Consider the following 17,500-nt stretch of genomic DNA (forward strand, 5'->3'; position numbering starts at 1 on the left):
AATGTTGGCTTCTTCGAGGGATTAAAAGTATTGAAGGTCAAAGTTTAAAAGCTGCTGTGTGGTTGTGATGGGATAACATAACAACTTTAACGGCTGACCACTAACATCCGTTTATCTTCCAGGCTTTGTTCACTTACTAACCAGGACGTCTTAACTTTATTATGTTTAGTGTTATTTAGCTTTACACACATAACAAACACATCTTTACACTTCTAGGCGTCTTCACTCGCTTATAACTCGTCTTCTTCAGACGAGAGGAAGCATGAGAACATCAGAGTGTGTGTGTGTAACTGTGTGTGTAGATGTAAACTCTCCACAGCTACATTACATAACGCCTCATGTACATATTAAACACTTGTAATATAAAGTTGTGTTGATGTGAGTCATGAAGTGGGGAAGCTTCATGCTATCTGTTATCTGATATACAAAATGTTGGTTCTCAAGATAACGAGACAGAAAACAGATAAATTTAACTTCTTATCGCGAGAAAACCGGGAAATAAAATGTTTGAATGATGGCCGTTTAGGTTTTTCCTCAGAACTTTATCTTTTCTTATCGCCATGAATCAGACGCCTCGCTGCACACACACACATTTAGGGCAGATCTCCAGCTGGTGGACGGATGTAGGGCAGCTGCAGCTATATCAGTCCCTCTCCCTGTGGACACACACACACACACACACACACACACAGGTCTACCCTCATCTCAGCCTCCCAGGATTTCCCTCCAAGCTTCAGGGGAAGAAATATATTTCCATCACAGACCAGCGTTTAGAGAAAACACAATTATTAAAGTAGTTGCATCTCATCTTCATCTCATGCAGAAAGAATAACGTTTACAACAGGAAGGAAATCTTCCTTATTTATTTATTATTCCTTGTAGTCTGGACATTCCACATTTGGATAAACTCATGCCTCATCCCATCAAACCATGTACACACACCTCACTGCATGCTGTGAGTGACGGGTCTGTGTGTGTGTGTGTGTGTGTGTGTGTGTGTGTGTTAGGTGGAGGAGCATTATAAGATGAACAGACAGACTTCTCCTGCATTGCAGCACAAGGTCGCCAACCGGATCTCGGACCCATCGCTGCCGCCCCGCTCCGAGTCCTTCAGCAGCGGAGGCATCCAGCAGGCCCGCACCCCGCCGATGCACCGCTCCGTCGAACCACAGGTGTGTGTCATTACTACGCCTTCACGTGGGTGTGTGTGAGTGTGTGTGTTAGCATGTGACACAAACTTACATCCCTCAGCGTGCGATCACTCTTTGAGGTGAAGCTGCTTCTGAGTTTCTGCTGTGGGGAGTTTAGTTCTGCAGCTCTGCTTCTTTGCAGACGATGCAGCTGAGATGACGGGCTCTCTGTGAGCTCTCTGTGAGCTCTCTGTGAGCTCTCTGTGAGCTCTCTGCTGTGAGCTCTCTGTGAGCTTGTTAGCTATCTGTGAGCTCTCTGCTGTGAGCTCTCTGCTGTGAGCTCTCTGTGAGCTCTCTGTGAGCTCTCTGTGAGCTCTCTGTGAGCTCTCTGTGAGCTCTCTGTGAGCTCTCTGCTGTGAGCTCTCTGTGAGCTCTCTGCTGTGAGCTCTCTGTGAGCTCTCTGTGAGCTCTCTGTGAGCTCTCTGTGAGCTCTCTGTGAGCTCTCTGTGAGCTCTCTGCTGTGAGCTCTCTGTGAGCTCTCTGCTGTGAGCTCTCTGTGAGCTCTCTGCTGTGAGCTCTCTGTGAGCTCTCTGTGAGCTCTCTGCTGTGAGCTCTCTGCTGTGAGCTCTCTGTGAGCTCTCTGTGAGCTCTCTGTGAGCTCTCTGCTGTGAGCTCTCTGTGAGCTCTCTGTGAGCTCTCTGTGAGCTCTCTGTGAGCTTCTTTCACCAGACTTCACTTTGTCTCAACTTTACAAGGAAAGTCATTTATATTACAGCACATTTAGTGCCTAAAGGCAGCCGAAGGTGCTTTACAGATGATCACACAGGCAGGAAGCAAAACACACACACCTTCCTCTCCTTCTGTCTCACCTTCCTCTCCTTCCTCTTCTCTCTCACCTTCCTCTCCTTCTGTCTCACCTTCCTCACCTTCCTCTTCTCTCTCACCTTCCTCTCCTTCTGTCTCACCTTCCTCACCTTCCTCTCCTTCTCTCACCTTCCTCTTCTCTCTCACCTTCCTCTCCTTCTGTCTCACCTTCCTCTCCTTCCTCTCCTCTCTCACCTTCCTCTCCTCCTGCATCGCTCTTCCTCCTCCCTCATCTTGATCACATTGATCCTGCTCTTCCTCCTTCAACCCTGCCTGTTTCCTGCTCGTGCGTGTGTGTGTGTGTGTGTGTGTGTAGATGGCCCACCTGGTGCAGGTGAAGAGTCACGGTCTGTCAGGCTCCCAGTCTCTGTACGACCCACACGGAGTGTCCTCCTCCTCGGCGTCGCCCTCCCCCTCCCGGCCTCCCATGCCCCGGCAGAACTCCGACCCCACCTCCGACACCCCTCCTCCCCTGCCCCTCTCCCGCCTGGCGCCCCCCCTCGACAAGTTGGACCGCAGCTCCTGGCTGCGGCAGGACGACGACATGCCCCCAAAGGTCTCTGCATGCTGCGACCTGTGTGTGTGTGTGTGTGTGTGTTCTTTACTTTGTTTAACTTCTGTTTTCTTGTCTGTTCTTACTTTCTGTGTCTGTGTCTCCTGATGTGTTTTATTTTTAGAACATATGCTGACATCTGATCTTATTGGTTTTAATATCAAAGGACATTTTAAAGGGACAGTTCACCCTAAAATCAACCAGCTTACCTGCAGTGCAACCTGTAGTGCAACCTGCAATGTAACCTGCAGTGCACACTGTAGTGCAACCTGTAGTGTGACCTGTAGTGTAACCTGTAGTGTGACCTGTAGTGTGACCTGTAGTGCGACCTGTAGTGTGACCTGTAGTGTAACCTGTAGTGTGACCTGTAGTGTGACCTGTAGTGTAACCTGTAGTGTGACCTGTAGTGTGACCTGTAGTGCAACCTGCAGTGCAACATGCAGTGTAACCTGTAGTGCAACCTGTAGTGTAACCTGTAGTGCAACCTGTAGTGTGACCTGTAGTGTAACCTGTAGTGCAACCTGCAGTGCAACATGCAATGTAACCTGTAGTGCAGCCTGTAGTGTAACCTGTACTGCAACCTGTAGTGTTAGTTGTAGTGCAACCTGCAGTGTAACCTGTAGCGATACTTGTAGTGCAACCTGTAGAGTAACCTGCAGTGCAACCTGTAGTGCAACCTGTAGTGTTGCTTGTAGTGCAACCTGCAATGTAACCTGTAGTGTAACCTGTAGTGTTACTTGTAGTGCAACCTGTAGTGCAACCTGCAGTGTAACCTGCAGTGCAACCTGTAGTGTTAGTTGTAGTGCAACCTGTAGTGTTACTTGTAGTGCAACCTGTAGTGTAACCTGTAGTGTAACCTGTAGTGTTACTTGTAGTGCAACCTGTCGTGCAACCTGTAGAGTAACCTGCAGTGCAACCTGTAGTGTTAGTTGTAGTGCAACCTGTAGTGTTACTTGTAGTGCAACCTGTAGTGTAACCTGTAGTGTAACCTGTAGTGTTGCTTGTAGTGCAACCTGTAGTGCAACCTGTAGTGCAACCTGTAGTGTAGTAGAACTAGAAGTTGCTTCAAAGCGTCAAAACATACATTTTAATATCTCAACAGCAACGTGTCTTTCCAAAAGTCATGACCCGGTTGCTGAAGATAATCCTCATCGTTAAGAGGAGTTTCATGTAGGAACTGTTTTCTTTTTTATTCCGTATCACTGGGCAGTGTTTCACCTTCTGCGCGGTGATACACTTGGCGGGTGTAGTTTGGTAGAAAGAAAATAGTCTGTGGATTGTCTTGAGTAACCGGGTCATGATTTCTGGAACAATAACATCGAAACGATCTTGATAAATATCACTACAGGTAAGAGGAAAAATATCTATTTTTGATTTTGGGTCAACTGTCTGCTACATAAGTGACAATAAAATGGTGCAAATTTGCATCGAGCTCTGATTAAAACCGACCTACATGTACAAACAACAGTGCAAAGCTCTGAGGGATTTACTTATAGCCTCAATTTAAAATGTGTGTATAGAAAATGCTCCACAGATGTAGGAAACTTGGGTCCAGAGGTCCTGAAGAGGAACTGTCCTTTGATTTAATTCATTTAAAGTCACAACTGCTAGAACCTGAATCTATGTTCTGGACACAACCCGAGCGAACAACACAGATGTTGTCACACAGGGATGTGATCTGATGAAGTGTGTGTTGGAGTCTGATATAAACGTGGGAGGTTCTGACCCGCACGGCTCTGCTGTGTGTGTCGCAGGTTCCTCAGAGGACGACCTCCATCTCTCCTGCTTTGGTCAGGAAGCACTCTCCTGGAAACGGACCTGGCCTGGGACCCCGGGCTGGAGCTCACCTCATACGGGCCAGGTACACACACACACACACACACACACACACACACACACACACGTGATGATTTCAACAGTTTTTTCCGCATGAATGAGACAGTGCTGTGTTTGTGTTGCCGTAGCAACCCCGACCTGCGGAGGACCGACGTTTCCATGGATACACCCATGAAGAGGACGAGCAGCGGCAGCTCCTCGAGCTCCAGCACCCCCAGCTCCCAGGGAGGCTCCAACGAACGAGGTGCACACACACACACACACATTTCTCAACATGACTTACTGCATTTATTTAGTGAATAAAAAGAAACTTTCCAAAAATATCCTCACTTTGTAAAACTTTATTTAAAATGTCCTCACTGTGTGTTCAGGTAACTCAGCCGCTAAGACTGAAGGCTCGACACTTTCTTCCCACGAGACCAAAGATGACGGCAGAGAAGTGACGAGACCAAGCAGGCCTGCAGTGAGTACACACACACACACACACACACACACACACACACACAGAAGGGATCATAAGGGACAAACAACAGCCAACGGGGCCTCAGACACATGAACCTGTGTGAATGTGTGATTAAATATATATTAGAGGATGTTGGACAACATGTACACACACACACACACACACAGACTCTCACACACACACAAACACACACACACTCTGACTCTTCTCTCTGAACTAACCACGTTGCTGTTCATGTTCATCCTTTCCTCCATTCTTTCATGCTCCTTCAGAGCTATAAGAGAGCTGTAGACGAGGTTAGTGACATTTCTCCTCCTTCACCCCTCTCTCTGTCTCCCCCCCACCCCCCCACCTCTCAGTAGAATCTCTCTCCTCCCTCTTGCACTCACCTCAGTGAATTCCTGCGCAGGTCTGCAGTGCTACAGTCTCACATCTTGAAAAGTAGTTTTTTTATCCCGTTACAAACCATTAAGAAGCATCAGGCGCTGCTTCCACACAGCACGGGGTGAGCTCAGGCGTCAGACTGCATGAAAGACCCTCATTCACTTCAATGAGACAAATGTATGACGTCACAATATCCTCCAGCTAAACAGAATCACTGTGGCCAAATGTTGCCACGTAATCACAAGCAGCTCATTTGCATAAATCAACACCTGCAAACAACACCCATGAAAGGATTTAGGATTCCTTGTAGTATTATTGTGAATGGCTGTGCAGTGTAGGTGCTCATTTATAATATAATCTGTACAAAGACACACACCCAGTCTGTGAGTCTCTACAGATTCCTCTCACTCACGACGGAGGGAATAAAATGGATGAATCAATAACACAAACACTGCTGAGAGTTACTGAAAGCCTCGTGTTTGTATCACATGGTTCCTCTTCAGCTGCGTCATGTTTAGTTCCCATCATGCCTTTCTGTCGGGACAGACATGTTACTGATCAGTGACTGCAGGACTTGTGTCTTCCTCTCATACCTTCACACTTTCTCTCGTCCTCTTTCTCCCATTCGATCTCTTCTGTCTCATCAGGAGGAGTTGGTAAGATTGCCCTCCCCATTCCCCCCCTCCCTCCTCCACACTTCCTGTCACTTCCTGTTACACGCTCAGCCTTCCTTTCTGCTGAGTCCCCTGAACTTTAACCCTTAACCCTCCTGCACTGACGGCTTCTGACCCTCCCCCCCTGCTGCACCGTCCTGCTGCCCCCCCCCCCCCCATACAAACAGTCATGTGGCTGAAATGTAAATGAATCTCACGAACAGTTTGAGTGAAGCCTGCTTTGTCTTTGTGTCGCCTGCTTGTTTCTTTACAGCTGCTCGTCTGTACATCACAAAGTGCACGCAGATGTAAACACTTCATGGGGACCTCACAGCTGTTTAGAATCTGAACACTTTCATTATTTATTTATATTTTAAACAAACGTTTTCTTTATTTACTTATTTAACAGCAGATTATTTCTACAAATGTAAAAATAATTCTTAATTCTTATAATAATTAATTTGAACAACTCTAAACAATTACTACATGGAATACTATAAAATATATGTAAAGTATTATACAAATACTTATTGTGCCTTGTCAATAATGACTGAATCATATTAATATATATTACTATATTACTGATTTAAACATTAAGTGTTCAGTTAGTAAGACCAGATTCTTTCTAAGTGTTTTTTTGTCATGATCTTGCTTCCTGATTTATTTTGTAGCTTTTGTTTAATATCTCTTTCCAAGATCATGACATATTTCTGCTTTAGTTTTTAATTATTCTGTATATATTTGTTGAGTCAGTGAGATCTACAAAGGTCTATCTCCACATGTTCAAGCATCATGTTAGTATCACAAAGGTCTCTCTGCTGACGACCAATAGCAGGGCGGGAAATTAATCACGTGATCATTTTAAGCACAGGAAGAACTTATTCAAAACATTTTGCTGCCGACTGTTCAAGTTAAGATCATTAGTAGTTCAAGTTAAGATCATCAGTAGTTCAAGTTAAGATCATCAGTAGTTCAAGTTAAGATCATCAGTAGTTCAAGTTAAGATCATTAGTAGTTCAAGTTAAGATCATCAGTAGTTCAAGTTAAGATCATTAGTAGTTCAAGTTAAGATCATCAGTAGTTCAAGTTAAGATCATAGTAGTTCAAGTTAAGATCATTAGTAGTTCAAGTTAAGATCATTAGTAGTTCAAGTTAAGATCATTCAGTAGTTTCAAGTTAAGATCATTAGTAGTTCAAGTTAAGATCATTCAGTAGTTTCAAGTTAAGATCATCAGTAGTTTAAGTTAAGATCATTAGTAGTTCAAGTTAAGATCATTAGTAGTTCAAGTTAAGATCATCAGTAGTTCAAGTTAAGATCATCAGTAGTTCAAGTTAAGATCATCAGTAGTTCAAGTTAAGATCATTAGTAGTTCAAGTTAAGTAAGATCATCAGTAGTTCAAGTTAAGATCATCAGTAGTTCAAGTTAAGATCATTAGTAGTTCAAGTTAAGATCATTAGTAGTTCAAGTTAAGATCATTAGTAGTTCAAGTTAAGATCATCAATAGTTCAAGTTAAGATCATCAGTAGTTCAAGTTAAGATCATCAGTAGTTCAAGTTAAGATCATTAGTAGTTTCAAGTTAAGATCATTAGTAGTTCAAGTTAAGATCATCAGTAGTTCAAGTTAAGATCATCAGTAGTTCAAGTTAAGATCATTAGTAGTTCAAGTTAAGATCATCAGTAGTTCAAGTTAAGATCATTAGTAGTTCAAGTTAAGATCATCAGTAGTTCAAGTTAAGATCATAGTAGTTCAAGTTAAGATCATCAGTAGTTCAAGTTAAGATCATAGTAATAGTTCAAGTTAAGATCATCAGTAGTTCAAGTTAAGATCATCAGTAGTTCAAGTTAAGATCATCAGTAGTTCAAGTTAAGATCATTAGTAGTTCAAGTTAAGATCATCAGTAGTTCAAGTTAAGATCATCAGTAGTTCAAGTTAAGATCATTAGTAGTTCAAGTTAAGATCATTAGTAGTTCAAGTTAAGATCATTAGTAGTTCAAGTTAAGATCATCAGTAGTTAAGTTAAGATCATTAGTAGTTCAAGTTAAGATCATTAGTAGTTTCAAGTTAAGATCATCAGTAGTTCAAGTTAAGATCATTAGTAGTTCAAGTTAAGATCATCAGTAGTTCAAGTTAAGATCATTAGTAGTTCAAGTTAAGATCATCAGTAGTTAAGTTAAGATCATAGTAGTTCAAGTTAAGATCATTAGTAGTTCAAGTTAAGATCATCAGTAGTTCAAGTTAAGATCATTAGTAGTTCAAGTTAAGATCATCAGTAGTTCAAGTTAAGATCATTAGTAGTTCAAGTTAAGATCATCAGTAGTTCAAGTTAAGATCATTAGTAGTTCAAGTTAAGATCATTAGTAGTTCAAGTTAAGATCATTAGTAGTTCAAGTTAAGATCATCAGTAGTTCAAGTTAAGATCATTAGTAGTTCAAGTTAAGATCATCAGTAGTTCAAGTTAAGATCATTAGTAGTTCAAGTTAAGATCATCAGTAGTTTAAGTTAAGATCATTAGTAGTTCAAGTTAAGATCATCAGTAGTTCAAGTTAAGATCATCAGTAGTTTAAGTTAAGATCATTAGTAGTTCAAGTTAAGATCATTAGTAGTTCAAGTTAAGATCATCAGTAGTTCAAGTTAAGATCATTAGTAGTTCAAGTTAAGATCATCAGTAGTTCAAGTTAAGATCATTAGTAGTTCAAGTTAAGATCATTAGTAGTTCAAGTTAAGATCATTAGTAGTTCAAGTTAAGATCATCAGTAGTTTAAGTTAAGATCATTAGTAGTTCAAGTTAAGATTATTAGTAGTTAAAGTTAAGATCATTAGTAGTTTAATAAAAAGTCTTAAGAATTCAGATTTATTAACAAATATAATTTTCACTTTTAAGTTTCCTGCCACGTGGAACTTGTGTAAACATTTAGAGCTTAAAATGAAGCTAAGTTGCATAAAATACAGTTGAGGGTTGAATCTTCGGGGGGGGGGGGGGGGAAATGTCAGAGAGACTTGGGACTCTGGTGTTCCAACAATAGAACCACAAAGGTCTATCTGCACAATGAGTTTAGTTTCTACCCATAATGCACTGAATTGGCTGAACAGTGTTAACTTCACTACCTAGTGTGCAGCATGTGATGTGTCAACATGGGTTGGAGTTGGTTTTATAGTGTCCACGTTATGAACTGCTGAATCTTCAAATGCGTTTTCCTTAGAACTCGTGCAGACAGACCTGGTTCACCCTCAGTTGATGTCATGGCTTCAGCTGTAACTGTAATCTGATCTTAAATCTTAATTTAAATTTTAATCTTAAATTTTCATAATCAACATTTTCCTCGGCCAATTAAACACTTGCTGTGCTGCACGATATCGATCTACAATTAATGAAATGTCAATCTTAGACCCACAAGAGAGACACACACACACACACACACTCACACACACACACACACACACACACACACACACACACACACACACACACACACACATGTAATACGTATGCAATAAACAGACACATCTCCTAAAACCTTTATTCTTGAGTAACACATGGCAACATATTAAAGTTTCAGGTCTTTATTTACATATTGTGTGTAAAAATGAGACTCTAAGAAATAAACATGAAATAGTGCAGAAGATATAATAATAAGATATAATACTGTGGTAGACAGTGATACAATGAATAAACTGTAATATAGACGCGATAAATATATTAATATATATGTATATTAATGTATATTATATGCAGGAAGTTACTTGAAAGATGTAAAAGTATTCACATTTAATAATAATAATTATATTATTTTATTTAAATAGCACTTTTTTTCTCAAGTTCTGTACTTAAGTACACTTTTGAGGTATTTGTATTTTATTTCTTTTTAATTGCTTTCTATTTGCACTCCACTGCAGTTCACAGGGACATGTTGTACTTTTTACTATTTGACGACTTTAGTTACAAGTTACTTTGCAGATAAGATTTTAAAAACCTATAACAAGTATATGAAGTGTAGTAAAGTGTAGTAGTAAAGTGTAGTAAAGTGTGGTAAAGTGTGGTAAAGTGTAGTAAAGTGTGGTAAGTGTAGTAAGTGTGGTAAAGTGTGGTAAAGTGTAGTAAAGTGTAGTAAAGTGTAGTAAAGTGTAGGTAAAGTGTAGTTAAAGTGTGGTAAAGTGTGGTTAAAGTGTAGTAAAGTGTGGTAAAGTGTAGTAAAGTGTAGTAAAGTGTAGTAAAGTGTGGTAAAGTGTAGTTAAAGTGTAGTAAAGTGTGGTAAAGTGTAGTAAGGTGGTAAAGTGTAGGTAAAGTGTAGGTAAAGTGTGGTAAAGTGTAGTAAAGTGTGGTAAGTGTAGTAAAGTGTAGTAAAGTGTGTGTAAAGTGTAGTAAAGTGTAGTAAAGTGTAGTAAAGTGTGGTAAGTGTAGTAAAGTGTGGTAAAGTGTAGTAAAGTGTAGTAAAGTGTGGTAAAGTGTAGTAAAGTGTGGTAAAGTGTGGTAAAGTGTAGTAAGTGTGGTAAAGTGTAGTAAAGTGTAGTAAAGTGTGGTAAAGTGTGGTAAAGTGTGGTAAAGTGTGGTAAAGTGTAGTAAAGTGTGGTAAAGTGTAGTAAAGTGTAGTAAAGTGTGTGGTAAAGTGTAGTAAAGTGTGGTAAAGTGTAGTAAAGTGTGTGGTAAAGTGTAGTAAAGTGTGGTAAAGTGTAGTAAAGTGTAGTAAAGTGTGGTAAAGTGTGGTAAAGTGTAGTAAAGTGTGGTAAAGTGTGGTAAAGTGTAGTAAAGTGTGGTAAAGTGTGGTAAAGTGTAGTAAAGTGTGGTAAAGTGTGTAAGTGTAGTAAAAGTGTGGTAAAGTGTGGTAAAGTGTGGTAAAGTGTAGTAAAGTGTAGTAAAGTGTGGTAAAGTGTGGTAAAGTGTAGTAAAGTGTGTAGTAAAGTGTGGTAAAGTGTAGTAAAGTGTGGTAAAGTGTGTAGTAAAGTGTGGTAAAGTGTGGTAAAGTGTGGTAAAGTGTGGTAAAGTGGTAAAGTGTGTAAGTGTGGTTAAAGTGTGGTAAAGTGTAGTAAAGTGTGGTAAAGTGTGGTAAAGTGTAGTAAAGTGTGGTAAAGTGTAGTAAAGTGTGGTAAAGTGTAGTAAAGTGTAGTAAAGGTGGTAAGTGTGTAAAGTGGTAAAGTGTAGTAAAGTGTAGTTAGTAAAGTGTGTAAGTGTAGTAAAGTGTAGTAAAGTGTAGTAAAGTGTGGTAAAGTGTGGTAAGTGTAGTACAGTGGTAAGTGTAGTAAGTGTGGTAAAGTGTGGTAAAGTGTAGTAAAGTGTGGTAAAGTGTAGTAAAGTGTAGTAAAGTGTGGTAAAGTGTAGGTAAAGTGTAGTAAGTGTGGTAAAGTGTAGTAAACTGGTATTTACTGCATGAACGTAACATCAGTCAGTCGAGATCCCGGCCCGGACAGGAAGTGTGTTTGTGACGCCGCTGGTTTTCCCTGCAGGACCTGACGGCTCTGGCCAAAGAGCTGCGAGAGCTGCGGCAGGGGGAGGAAACCAGCCGCCCGCCCGTCAAAGTGACGGACTACTCGTCGTCCAGCGATGACTCTCACAGCAGCGAGGACGAGGAGGGAGAGGGCGGGGCTAATGATGGGACGGTGGCCGTCAGCGACATACCACGCATCATGTGAGCATTAGAATGTATATAATAAGAAAAGTCAAATTGCGGCGCTGTCCCAGTTTCCCTTCAGTAAAGTGTCATTGTTGTGATGATGGAGGCTTTCAGCTCTTTGTTTTGTTTTGCAGCTTTAATGATTTGGTTCTCTCTCTGCTCTCATGGCTGTAACACGTGTTTGTTGTGCTGCCCCCATGTGGACAGAGACGTCTAACTATTGATCGTCAGGGCAGAACATTATGTTTTTATGTAAGAAACATTTTCAAACCTCTTGAATCAATTTACCAACATATAATAATAATAATAATAATAATAATAATAATAATAATAATAATAATAATAATAATAATAATAATATACTGAGTCAGGAAGTCACTGAGTTTGTTTTAGATGTAGTTTTTGTGCCTTTAATTCAAGAGGAATTAGTTTGTGGTTTATATTTTGTTTGCTAAGTAAAACTAATAGAATGACAGAAACTTTTCATTCTGTAACGACTATAATTATTATAATTTAATCATTTTATGCACATTTTTGATGCTATTCTGACCTGCATGACGTTAATGCATTTGCTTAATTTATTTTAATTTTAAATAGATGTTACACATTATTTTGAGATTCTACAATTCAGCATCAGAAAAAAAGATTCTTAAAATCCTTCTTCACATGTCTCAGTATTTTTAAGACTTGTGAGAAATTGATTTAAGACATTTTAATACCAATGAAGGCCTCATTTATTTGTCAATGAATGAATTCCATGGCTTTTGAGATGTTTTAAGGATCCGAGCGCATCTTGATGTAAAAACCTTTTGAGTAAAAATAAGTATAAAAATAAAAACGTTGACTTCTCTCTTTCAGGCCGGCAGCGAGTCAAGGTCCCAACGAGCCCTTCAGCCTGTTGGGACTTCACAACGAAGGCCACGACGACTCGTATGGAAGCAGCTCCCAGGACAGCACCCTGAGGATGCGTGAGGTGAGCTGACCTTTGACCTTTGACCCGAGGACTGTAGCCTCGCTGACTCCACTCAGACGCTGATTCACCGGCTCTGCATGCCTCGCTGGTTTGTGTATAACACACACCGGGCGTGGAGTGAATCAGGATTCACACACAATAAGTATTTTTTAAAACATCTTGTTTGTCTTTGACATTTAACAATCATCTCAGTTTATATGTTGAATATCGTGATGTGTAAGAGTTGTATTGTCCTGACACAACAACACATTTAGTGAACAGAAGACAACTTTTAACTTTTAACTAACTGTTGGTTAGAACAGAGATGAAAAGGCCATCTCAATAAGATAATACTCTAACCATAACCAGGATTCCTTTTATTTTGAAATAATCGTCAGCCAGTGAAAGAGACTTTTCTTCGTCGGGATTTGAGAATTAAACCAAAGTTCAGATTAAACCAGAGCAGAAATAATGTGTGTCGGCTCGGCTCGGGTCGGGTCGGACTTGGAGATAAGTTTGAGTAGCGGGTCGTGCTGAGCTTTGTTTTGCAGGACTATGTGCTGTATGTTGTGTGATACATACCCCCCCCCACACTTCTCTAAAAGAACCAACAGAAAACAAAAAGACCGGCACACAGCAGGTTCCCCTTTGTCACCTGACCTGTCAATCACAGCCCGGCTGCACAGTAGCCCCCCCCCTCTCTCTCTCTTTCCAGAAATTTGGGGGGCGGAGGCGGAGCTCTGCCGCCAGCAACGGTTTTCCCGGCAACTCTAATCTGTTCCCCGGCAACGCCAATCTCCCTGATTTGGTGCAGCAAAGCACCTCCCCCCTCGTCTCCCCTGGCGACGCCTCTGGGGCCCAAGTAGGTGGAGCAGCACCCAACTGTCGGCCCCTGACACCCACCCACACCTGACCCTGAGAGACCAGCACCCCGTCACCTGTTCACCCTGCCCCCCCCCCCCTCCGTCACACCTCCACCTGCTCCTTCTTCAGGGCGGGAAATTACTCCAAACTAACCAGGAATCGTATTTCTTTGTTTATTCTATTATTAGTGACAGAAGTTTCCTCACGTGAGAGTAAACTTACAAAACATTAAAACATTCTATTTAAACTAAAGACACCTTTCAGAAGTTCAAGGAAGACGTAACCTGGTGGTAACTCTAACAGGGAGATGATGAATTCTACAAAACATAATGAACCTTATCGCAAAGTAGTTCCTTCCACTTGCTCATTCACTTGGCCTTGAGAACGCTAACCAGCGTGGTCCTGTCACGTGACCACTTACATTCTGTAAACGTGCGCACGCTGCTGCTCCAGGGTTTGTAGGAAATGAGACTCCTGAACATGAGAACCTTTAATTTCCTGCCCTGCTCTATTTCCATCTCCAGTGTTCTGGAACAAGCTGGATTTCTTCCCCCCCCCCCGCTCCGCTCGTGTCATCCCGCTCTCTTCCTTCCCCCTCTCAGTTTTCCAGCCTCCGCTCCAGAAGGTGTTCTCCACCTGAGCACGTGAGGCAGGTACCTGACAGAATAAAGAAACACTGAGTGAAAGTGGAATTATACACGGGACGAGGCCAGAGAGGGTTTTCATTATCGTGAGAAGGTTGTTGAATCAGTCGGTCCCTGAACGCACCGTGTTTCCTTTATTTGAACAGTTACCTGCTTCATTCAGTCCTCCCAGAACTAACAGACCTTCAGACAAACATGTGTTTCTGTGTTCCTGTAGTACGGGAAGGGGAGCAGCGGAGGCTCCAAGTCTTCCTTCACACCGTTCGTGGATCCCCGGGTGTACGGGACCTCCCCGACTGACGAGGACGACAACATCTCTGCCTCAGGTAGCTTTTCCTCGGTGAAGAATCCAGATACATCTCAAGGGATCGTTAGATATTTACCAGAAGAACTTCCTGCTGCACAGAATTCAGTTTATTTCTCTCGACAAAGGAAGATCCACTCTCTGCGCTTCCTCAGCAGCACCATCTGTTTTACACAATTCATACAATATGATCCTAAATATGATCTGCCACATTAAGATCAAACACAAACACCAGCTCCTGACACTTACTTTAGTCTCTTCACAAGAATATTTATATAAAGTGCACATGCGATTCAATAAAACATGCACTACTTGTATCTTGAGTAGCAGAAGTCTCGTGATGCCTTCCACAGCTTCTGCCTCCGGGGACGTTGATATGTGAAGCATGTTTGTTTTCCTAACTCTTGGAAAGGATTCATACTTTTACTGAAACAAAGTAAATATTTGTGTTATTATTAATACAAAACGTCACAGCAGGTGTCCTGTGCTTAATATTTGAGAGATTAATTTTAAGATTAATAATTGATTCTTTAAGTTACATCGCTGTTTTGTCCTCTTTATGATGTTTTCCCATCATATAACATTCATATCTCAGCTGTCATGGTGCGTTCAAATGCCACGGTTAAAAATGAGATCATCCATAACAATAAAAGTAAAAGCAGTGCCTGTGAGCGCTCCTGATAACGTGCCGTGTGTCATGTTGGGTTCAGCGCTGTTTGCTGACGAGCTGCTGAAGCACGAGCAGGAGCAGGCGAGGCTCAACGAGGCCCGCAAGATCTCCGTGGTCAACGTCAACCCGACCAACATCCGGCCGCACAGCGACACGCCCGAGATCCGCAAATACAAGAAACGCTTCAACTCTGAGATCCTCTGTGCGGCTCTCTGGGGTGAGACTGAAGAGAATGTGTCTGATTGATGTTTGTCTGTCCGTCCAAACAAAAAGAGAAACAACTGAAATGTTTGTGCAGGAGTGAATCTGCTGGTGGGGACGGAGAACGGCCTGATGTTGCTGGATCGAAGCGGTCAAGGGAAAGTTTACAATCTGATCAACAGACGACGCTTCCAACAGATGGACGTCCTGGAGGGACTCAACGTCCTCGTCACCATCTCAGGTGGGTCGAGCAGCATGTACTGAAAGTACTGAAAGTAAAGGGACTGATTGTTCAGTAAATGTTTCCTAAGTTTCTATACGATCACATGTTTGTATCTTTGTCCTGTTAGAACCACGTGTCTCCAAAAGGTTTTCATTCCTCAGAATATTAATTCTCTGTCTCTGATGTCACCAGGGAAGAAGAACAAGCTGCGTGTTTACTACCTGTCCTGGCTGAGGAACAGGATATTACACAACGACCCGGAAGTGGAAAAGAAGCAGGGCTGGATCACAGTTGGGGAGCTGGAGGGCTGCGTGCACTACAAAGTCGGTACGGGAAAACGTGTTTATGTGTGTTGTGAGGACATGAAGTCACAGTGTGGGGACTCACCTCCAATTTGCATTAAGCTTTTATTTGCTCTATAAATGTTGTGATTCATTAATGAAGTTTACAAAGCAACATCTGTACATGTATGCTTTTTACCTGCAGTTTAAGCACAATTGTGTACATAGGACATTATATTGGTGCTACATACAGTATGTGACCGTTGTCTGCCGCTCTGCTCTCCTCCTGCAGTGAAGTACGAGAGGATTAAATTCTTGGTGATTGCTCTGAAGAACTCAGTGGAGATCTACGCCTGGGCGCCGAAACCTTACCACAAGTTCATGGCCTTCAAGGTAAGATGATAAGAAGAGGAGTTCAAGAGTTCGGGAGAAGTGCATAAAATGCATCTTTGTTTTGAGCTGACGAGATGTTTATTTATCCTTTATTTATCCTTTATTTATTCTTTACTTATCCTTTATTTATCCTTTATTTATCCTTTATTTATCCTTTATTTATTCTTTATTATCTTTATTTATCCTTTATTTATCCTTTATTTATCCTTTATTTATTCTTTATTTATCCTTTATTTATCCTTTATTTATTCTTTATTTATCCTTTATTTATCCTTTATTTATTCTTTATTTATTCTTTATTTATCCTTTATTTATTCTTTACTTATCCTTTATTTATCCTTTATTTATCCTTTATTTATCCTTTATTTATTCTTTATTATCCTTTATTTATCCTTTATTTATTCTTTATTTATCCTTTATTTATCCTTATTTATTCTTTATTTATTCTTTATTTATCCTTTATTTATCCTTTATTTATTATTTATTTATTCTTTATTTATTCTTTATTTATTCTTTATTTATCCTTTATTTATTCTTTATTTATCCTTTATTTATTCTTTATTTATCCTTTATTTATTCTTTATTTATTCTTTATTTATTCTTTATTTATCCTTTATTTATCCTTTATTTATCCTTTATTTATTCTTTATTTATTCTTTATTTATCCTTTATTTATCCTTTATTTATTCTTTATTTATCCTTTATTTATCCTTTATTTATCCTTTATTTATTCTTTATTTATCCTTTATTTATCCTTTATTTATTCTTTATTTATTCTTATTTATCTTTATTTATCCTTATTTATTTTATTTATTCTTTATTTATTCTTTATTTATTCTTTATTTATTCTTTATTTATTCTTTATTTATCCTTTATTTATCCTTTATTTATCCTTTATTTATTCTTTATTTATTCTTTATTTATCCTTTATTTATCCTTTATTTATTCTTTATTTATTCTTTATTTATTCTTTATTTATCCTTTATTTATTCTTTATTTATCCTTTATTTATTCTTTATTTATCCTTATTTATTCTTTAGTTATTCTTTATTATTCTTTATTATCCTATTTAATCCTTTATTATTCTTTAATTTATCCTTTATTTATTCTTTATTTATCCTTTATTTAGTTCTTTATTTATTCTTTATTTATCCTTTATTTATTCTTTATTTATCCTTTATTCATCCTTATTTATTCTTTATTTATCCTTATTTATCTTTATTTATCCTTTATTTATCCTTTAGTTATATAGACATATGGAGACTTTATCACATTGTTTTAGTGCTGTACGAGTTTGTTGGTGTTTTAATATTTTTTAACTATTTTCTCTGTAGATTTGACTGTATGTTTGAATAATAAATGTTTTGTTGGGCGCAGCTGAGCGTTGTTATGAGTGAACTTTAATACGTGTTCCTTGTTCCTCTGCAGTCGTTCACGGACCTGCAGCACCGCCCACAGCTGGTGGACCTGACGGTG

The 17,500-nt window shown here is 39.9% G+C and overlaps 1 protein-coding gene across 3 annotated transcripts in view; it reads left to right on the forward strand.

Moving 5' to 3' along the window:
• Nucleotides 1–309: 309 nt before the first annotated feature.
• The window catches only part of LOC115006279 (traf2 and NCK-interacting protein kinase-like), a 23,658-nt gene continuing 6,467 nt past the window's right edge, over nt 310–17,500 (forward strand). For 2 of the 3 annotated variants that reach the window (XM_029428411.1, XM_029428414.1), the window contains exons 1-13: nt 310–1,172; nt 2,311–2,550; nt 4,302–4,408; nt 4,512–4,627; nt 4,755–4,846; nt 11,326–11,507; nt 12,351–12,465; nt 14,170–14,278; nt 14,967–15,143; nt 15,225–15,368; nt 15,543–15,677; nt 15,924–16,024; nt 17,453–17,500. The exon at nt 17,453–17,500 is cut by the window's right edge and continues 102 nt beyond it. In XM_029428411.1, coding sequence (XP_029284271.1) covers nt 1,026–1,172; nt 2,311–2,550; nt 4,302–4,408; nt 4,512–4,627; nt 4,755–4,846; nt 11,326–11,507; nt 12,351–12,465; nt 14,170–14,278; nt 14,967–15,143; nt 15,225–15,368; nt 15,543–15,677; nt 15,924–16,024; nt 17,453–17,500 — 1,713 coding nt within the window. In that variant the 5' untranslated portion in view covers nt 310–1,025. The remainder of the gene's footprint in view (nt 1,173–2,310; nt 2,551–4,301; nt 4,409–4,511; nt 4,628–4,754; nt 4,847–11,325; nt 11,508–12,350; nt 12,466–14,169; nt 14,279–14,966; nt 15,144–15,224; nt 15,369–15,542; nt 15,678–15,923; nt 16,025–17,452) is intronic. The other variant, XM_029428413.1, reaches the window with a different exon arrangement.

The sequence above is a fragment of the Cottoperca gobio genome, unplaced genomic scaffold (genome assembly GCF_900634415.1).
Source record: "Cottoperca gobio unplaced genomic scaffold, fCotGob3.1 fCotGob3_7arrow_ctg1, whole genome shotgun sequence".
NCBI lineage: Eukaryota > Metazoa > Chordata > Actinopteri > Perciformes > Bovichtidae > Cottoperca > Cottoperca gobio.